This window comes from Barbus barbus (assembly GCF_936440315.1).
Source record: "Barbus barbus genome assembly, chromosome: 32".
Taxonomy (NCBI): Eukaryota; Metazoa; Chordata; class Actinopteri; order Cypriniformes; family Cyprinidae; genus Barbus; species Barbus barbus.
The window spans coordinates 1,677,044-1,683,758 of NC_136760.1; the positions used below are offsets into that span (position 1 = coordinate 1,677,044).

The 6,715-nt window shown below is 38.3% G+C and overlaps 1 protein-coding gene across 1 annotated transcript; it reads left to right on the forward strand.

The window, feature by feature from the left end:
• Positions 1-1,057: 1,057 nt before the first annotated feature.
• LOC306852253 (somatostatin receptor type 2-like) lies at positions 1,058-3,340 on the forward strand. Its single transcript, XM_079388964.1, has one exon. It carries the CDS (start codon positions 1,512-1,514, stop codon positions 2,544-2,546), a length of 1,035 nt encoding a protein of 344 aa, XP_079245090.1. The 5' UTR covers positions 1,058-1,511; the 3' UTR covers positions 2,547-3,340.
• The last annotated feature ends 3,375 nt before the right edge of the window (positions 3,341-6,715 follow it).

Here is a 6,715-nt window from a genome sequence, read left to right on the forward strand (position 1 = left end):
GTTCTTCTTTCCCAAACAGTTACAATTCTTAGAAACCACAACGTGTTATTTGTAAAAACGGTATGTTCCTTGTTAAGAGATGCAAGAAAACTCAAGCCAAGAACAGTGAAACCAAATGCCGAGATTTACTGGAGAGGTCTGGATACCTGTCTTCAAGTCACTTGAGGCCCTTTAAACCTCTAAATAAGCTCAAAGCATTTCCAAGTTTACAGTAACATGCCAAAGGAAAGTTACAAATTCTAGGAATGATTTCATGGAATTGGAAGTAGAGCGACCTCCGAAACAATCTGCGTATTGCATAATCTACTATCAAAACTGTGCTAGTGAGGTGAGTATATAGCTCACAAGCATTACCTCCTTCAGTTACTGTTATCCTGGGAAGTTCACTGTGAGAATTGCGGCATTCCAACTATGCGTGTCAGAGGAGGAACAGGACTACGGCGATCGCTCATTACTCTTGCCCTTTTATCTGCAACCGTTTCCACCCACCGAGGCCTTGTGCGTGATAAATGATTCACTGACCAACAAACAAAGACAATCGGCGAGAAATATAAACACTGAAGGGGGGAACGCAGCACATTAAAACAAGCAGAGGGAGACAGCCCAGATTCATCACTCATCCTTTGGGGACCTATTTGGAAAAGTGGGTGGCCCAGAGGGGAAGTTGGGGGTTGATGGGCTCAGATTGACCCCCCACTGAACTGCGAGAAAAGGGAGGAAACAGAGGAGTGGAGAGAATGAGGAAAATGAGAGGGAGTGAGCAAGGGAGTGTGAAAGAAAGAGACTGGATGGACCTTCTGACAAGGGTGTTTAGTTATGAAAACAAAAGTATTGTAACAGATGGCACCCTGGAAACCTCTTAACAGCGGATTGGAACGAGCCGGCGCAGCTTATCGGAGTCAACGGATGACTTTAGACACACACACACACACACACACACTCTGGGCGCTGCTGGGGGGATATATAAGATCTCACTAGGAGGGTCAAACACCCACTAGATTTCTGCTTTGGAGTCTAGATCTTTCAACAAATATCCTACCAGTCGTTTGAGTGCCAGTTCTTTTGGGTGAAGCTTGTTTTTCCTCCAAGCTTATGCTGAAATTTCTTCAAAGACCAACTGGGGAAGTTCTCGAGAAGGGAAAATAAACCAGCTTCAAGCACAAGGTGGATGCAAACCTGTGGAGATCAAGAACACATTTTGGCAAGCTCTGATACATTTGAACTTGCAAGGACTGCAAACTGTTTTCGACCAGAACATGTGTCAAGTTCTAATTTGATTGAACTTCTGCAAGGATTACAAACCATTTTTGACCAGAAATTTTTGGCAAAATCTAATACATTTGTACTTCTGCAAGGATTACAAACCATATTTTTCCAGAAATTTCAGCAATTATACTATTTAATCAATTTAAACTTCTCCTGCAAGGACTACAAACCATTTTTGAAATTTCATCAAGATCTAATACATCCAATCTTCTCCTCCAAGAACTACAAACTGTTTCTGACCAGAAATGGAAACCTCAAAACCTTTGGGAATGTTTTACGACAACGTGTCGATCGTAGATCTGGACAGCTCTGCGATAAACAACGTCTACATTCGGGAGGACTTTGATGCTTTCAGCGTCACCATGGCCGTCTTGTACCTGGCCGTGTGTATTGTGGGATTGGCCGGGAACTCGCTGGTCATCGTCGCCATTCTGAAACTGGACAAAATGTCTTCAGCGACCACCGTCTACATTTTCAACTTGGCTCTGGCGGATGGACTCTTCATGGTAGGACTCCCGTTCATCGCCATCCAAAACTTCCTGGACCAGTGGATCTTCGGAGACGTTGTTTGTAAGCTAGTTATGGTTCTGGATGGCATCAATCAGTTCACAAGCGTGTTCTGCTTAACGGTGATGAGTGTTGATCGCTATATGGCTCTGGTAGACCCGCTACGCTTCGCTCACTGGCGGACACCACGACGGGCGAAGATCATCTCTGCATTAATGTGGTTTATCTCTCTGTTTCCAGTGCTTCCAATGGCTATTCACTTTTCTGCCAATTATGGTTTGTGCACCGTCGACCCTCATGTTGCATCTGACGCCTGGTGGTTGGCCTTTCTTAGCTACACATTCATACTGGGCTTCGCCTTGCCATTCACCATAATGATTGTGTTTTACACAGCACTTCTAGTGACTCTGAGAAACGCCAGACAGCAAACGTCTTCAATGGAAAGTCACAGGTTTGAGAAACAGGTTACTAAGATGGTAGTGGCGGTCGTTTTGGTGTTTGGCATCTGCTGGCTGCCGTTCTACGTCTTCAACTTTTGCTCTCTGCACCAAATAGATCTGGTGCTCGATTTCGCGCGTGGCTTTGAGTTTGTGGTGCTGCTGTCATACTCATGGAGCTGCGCCAATCCAATACTGTATGCATGTTTGTCGGAAACCTTTCGAAGGCATTTCCACGCTCTCCTTTGCCCTCACAAGAGCTCACGGACACACTGCGACAGAGACACCGAGGGCTTTGTATTGCATGACACCAACGTACAAAGCATGCTAGCTTAGTATGTCTTTGTTTTAAATATTTAGAAGGATTTGTGTTGCAATGCATTCCTGCTTTGTAAACAGACAATCTTTGCTTGCCTCACTTTTGTAGTACAGGCTCTGAGACTGCATTTGCTTCTGTGCAATAGAGAAAAAGACACGAGCAGACTGTGGCGTGATAAGTGGCGAGTGGAAGTCGATAACTCACACTTTCCTGCAGCATGTTATTTCACCACATAAGAAAATTTGCTTGGTTTCCGTGTAAAGGAAGAGCCGTGTTGTAAGGATGATTATGCAGTTTCTGCCCTCCTGTACAAGTGCTGTCAAACTGATTGTGGACTTCGTGATGATGTCATGGTTGTCATGGTATCCAGCTTGGACCAAATATTTGAGGATTTTTGTGACTGTTACTGAATAACACATGAAAAAGGAATGTGGCTGTGAATTTGTTTGAAAACAGTTGATAAATATGATGTTAATGGCCAACATTTGTTAAAATAACCATGTGTTATTATATAATCAACACAGGGTAATGTATATTTTTATTACTTGATTTTTTAATATATGTTATTTGATTTTGCAACTTTTTTTGGGAGGGGGGGGCATTGCTTTTTTTCTTTGAAGTAATTATGCTTTGTAAATTTTTGATAATATATTCTGAACTGATGATTCTGAAATGATTAGAAACTATTTTATGCTTCTGCTTTGATGCCAATATTTTACTTTATTGCATGTATTGAATATATGGTGGGGGGGGTATATTAATTTCTACATATGTAATTTATCATTGTTCATAAACATTAAAATTCACAGCTAATGACAAAGTGTGTAATTCTATTTCCTCAAGCAAGGGGAATGAATTATTAAAACATTTATGAATCTCTGAGCACCTCCTTTCAAAAGCTTTTAGTGGAAGTTGTCAAAAGAGCAAGTTTTCAGATTAAAGTTTAAGGAAAAACAAACGTGCATTCAATTTGAGCTGTTTCTGCTTCAAATGTAGAAATAACTTGCACTAGCAGATAAAAACAAATCTATCATCTACTTTAAGTTTGACTCAGGTTTGTTTTTATATATTGACAGCTTGAAGGCTTGCAAATGAGAAATTCTTGAGAAAATGGTCTCACATCTGGCCCACATTGGAAATGTTATAAACGTGTTGTTTTTGCAGCAGTTTATAGGCAGTCAAGGTGCAATACAAGCCCATAACATACCTTTCCTTATTCAGCATTCATGACTAAAGGGGAACCTGGTATAGCATAAAACATTTCTCATCAAAATACGAACGCACATGTATAAATGCATATACATATTCACACTTTTTTTTTAAATTACCTTTGTCATCCTGTTAAAAATACTGTAAGTAAATAAATATTTGTGAATGTATAAGCCAGGACTTGGTGGGAGACAGTATACTTAGATTAGAACACTTAAAATGCTTCATTCCCATGTACAAATGTCACAGAAGTGTATCCCATGGCTCCATGACGAATTTGTTTTTGTGACGATTGTCAAAAATATATACCTCTGACATAAAGCAGATGCAATCTAAGCTCATCATATCTTCCAAAAAAATGATTTAGATACAAAATTAGAAGGTTAGCAATAGCTCTCACGCACATTATGTACCAAAACAATTTTAAATATCATCTCTCAGGAGGTTATGGGATCACGTCCCTCATTACTCTGAACAAAGGGCAGCATCTATATTGTGTCTTAAGCATCTAAATCTAATTCAGAATCAGCATTAAAAATACGAAACACAAATTAAATAAATCACGACATAAAAATATAGCAAATATAATACACATATTATGTAAAACTCCATCTAAGTCCTAAAATTATGCGTATTTGCAAATTTAATTTGATTCACAGTCCTGCTTCTGTATTTTTGTGCCATTCTTGTCTAGAAAGTTTTCACTTTAACCCTGGCATTATATATCCAGTTGATAGTTCAACATACTCGTTAACACTACATTTGACCGTTTTTAAACAACAAAACTGTCCGCTAGTTCAGCTGTCACTTGTCTGTCACCGATGACCTGGACTGTCTAAAAGGTTTCATTTATCGTTCCCCAACCTTTGGCTTTGCGCCTCAGAAAACATCCTTTTAAACTCCTAGCTTGGCTATCTGACTATAATCATCTATCATTATCACTGTGCACAAAAGCTTTTAATTGGACCCTTGGGCATCACATGTCCAGTGCAGGACTATAATGTATAGGTTTGTGACATATCATAAAAATAATGAATAGTTTAGTTTTTCTGAGGCACTTATTCAAGACAGTAAGAGAGCCATATGCCGTTTATTAAAACGACAGTGATAAACTGCCTCATTTTGCATTCATATTTGACCTTATTTCTTTACAACAAACTGGCAATAAAAAATACAAGTTGATGTGACTTAATGACTTTCTGACAATCAAACAAGCTCGCTAAGGAAGGATACATGCTTTTATACTTACATACATTGTGAACATAATGGAAAGTTAACAATTTATTTTGATAGTCCACTTTAGACATTCTACTAACAGTAAGTAACTTTGCAACTACATGTCAACTAGCAGTCATTATAGTATTAGTAGACTGTCTGCTTAATATCTTCTAACACTTTATTTTGATGGGTCCACAACATACAACATACTGACTATGAGAAATATATGTATAAGTCAACTTCTACTAACCCTAAACCTATCTAACCGTCTACTCTGAGAGCTAGACATGTAGTTGCAAATAAATGAAAAATAGTTGACATGTAGTTACAAAGTTATAGTAGAATGTCTAAACTGGACTCAAAATAAAGTGTAACCAATGGAAATGTTGAATGAACGCTTACTCGTTTTACTTGACGGTGTTGATCCAGTGGCGTTGCGATGCGGTTTTCCAATCAGCCTAGTGTCTAAAGCCCGTTATTTGAAGATTAAACATGTTTCTCTGAACAAATAATGTCTCATTAGGTTTAGTTTATCAGTGAATAAAGTCATGATAGACCCGGCTGCACTGCTTTCAAACTGTTTTTCTATGTAAACAGCCGCGATGACTTGTTTTCGCGATGTTTCAAATGGCTGGCGAAGTAAAAAGTAAAAAACGCTTTTTATAATTTTACTTCAGTGCGAATCACATAAATGCATTCTGTCTGAACAGCCTTTACACTTTAATTCAGTTCACCTCTGCCCCTTTTAAGTCCTCGTTATAGGTGAGCTGTATTTATAGCCAACTAGGCTACCTGTTCTGACCTGTAGGTGGCACCGTAACATTGAAAGCATTCATCACCAACAAATAGCATTTTAAACATTTTTGGGAATAAAATGCCAAATTGTAGCATTTTATGTATCCTAAATAAAAGCTACCAATATTCTAATATTTTTGCATCATTTAAACAATTCAACAAAATTTACATTTACACATTTCAGATTGATAAATGTTTGTCCGGGATAAGCTTAAAACATTCAAATACATAAATGGAATTTGAAAAGTATAAACAATAAATGACGAAGGTATGGTAAAACGTTTCAAATACACAAAAAAAAAAAAAAAAGTTGAAATCTGTTTTAATAAAAATCAGCAACTGGGACATAAAAGTGGCCAAAGTTAAAGAAACACAGAAATTGCTTTCTCATTACTAATGCATAATCCTCTCTCTCTGAACCACACACCGTCCTAACAACCCTATCAGATTTCCCCATTGCTACTTTGTCAGCTTGAACACAATGGATTTCCTCTCACTGTTGCCCTTTTCTTGAAACCTGAATTTAATTTAAAACAGTATTTCAGAGAGCAATGCAAATATCCATTTATTTAGAGCTTCATAACACTTTGATACCCAAAGTTTGAAAATAAATGGCTCGCTATTTCAAACACTTATCAAATATACAGGATACTTCCATGTGTTTCCATACACATTTCAGTTTAATCGTTTATCATTTTGACGTATTTTACCCTTTATGCAAGCTGCGTCTGTTTATTGTCATTGCCACAGTTTACCTTTCATCAAGGCTTTTCATGGCTTATCTGCCATTGACCTTTAACCCCATATATTGTCAGTTTCTGCTCTCGTTAACTAAGTGCTGTCAGAGGTGAAGGCCCACTGGTGTGTTCACCATTCTCTACTGTTAGGATGACCAATTTCAGTTCTGTTAAAGCAGAAGATACTGTAACTAACCTCAGTATTCATGCAGTCTGAATTTCTATTA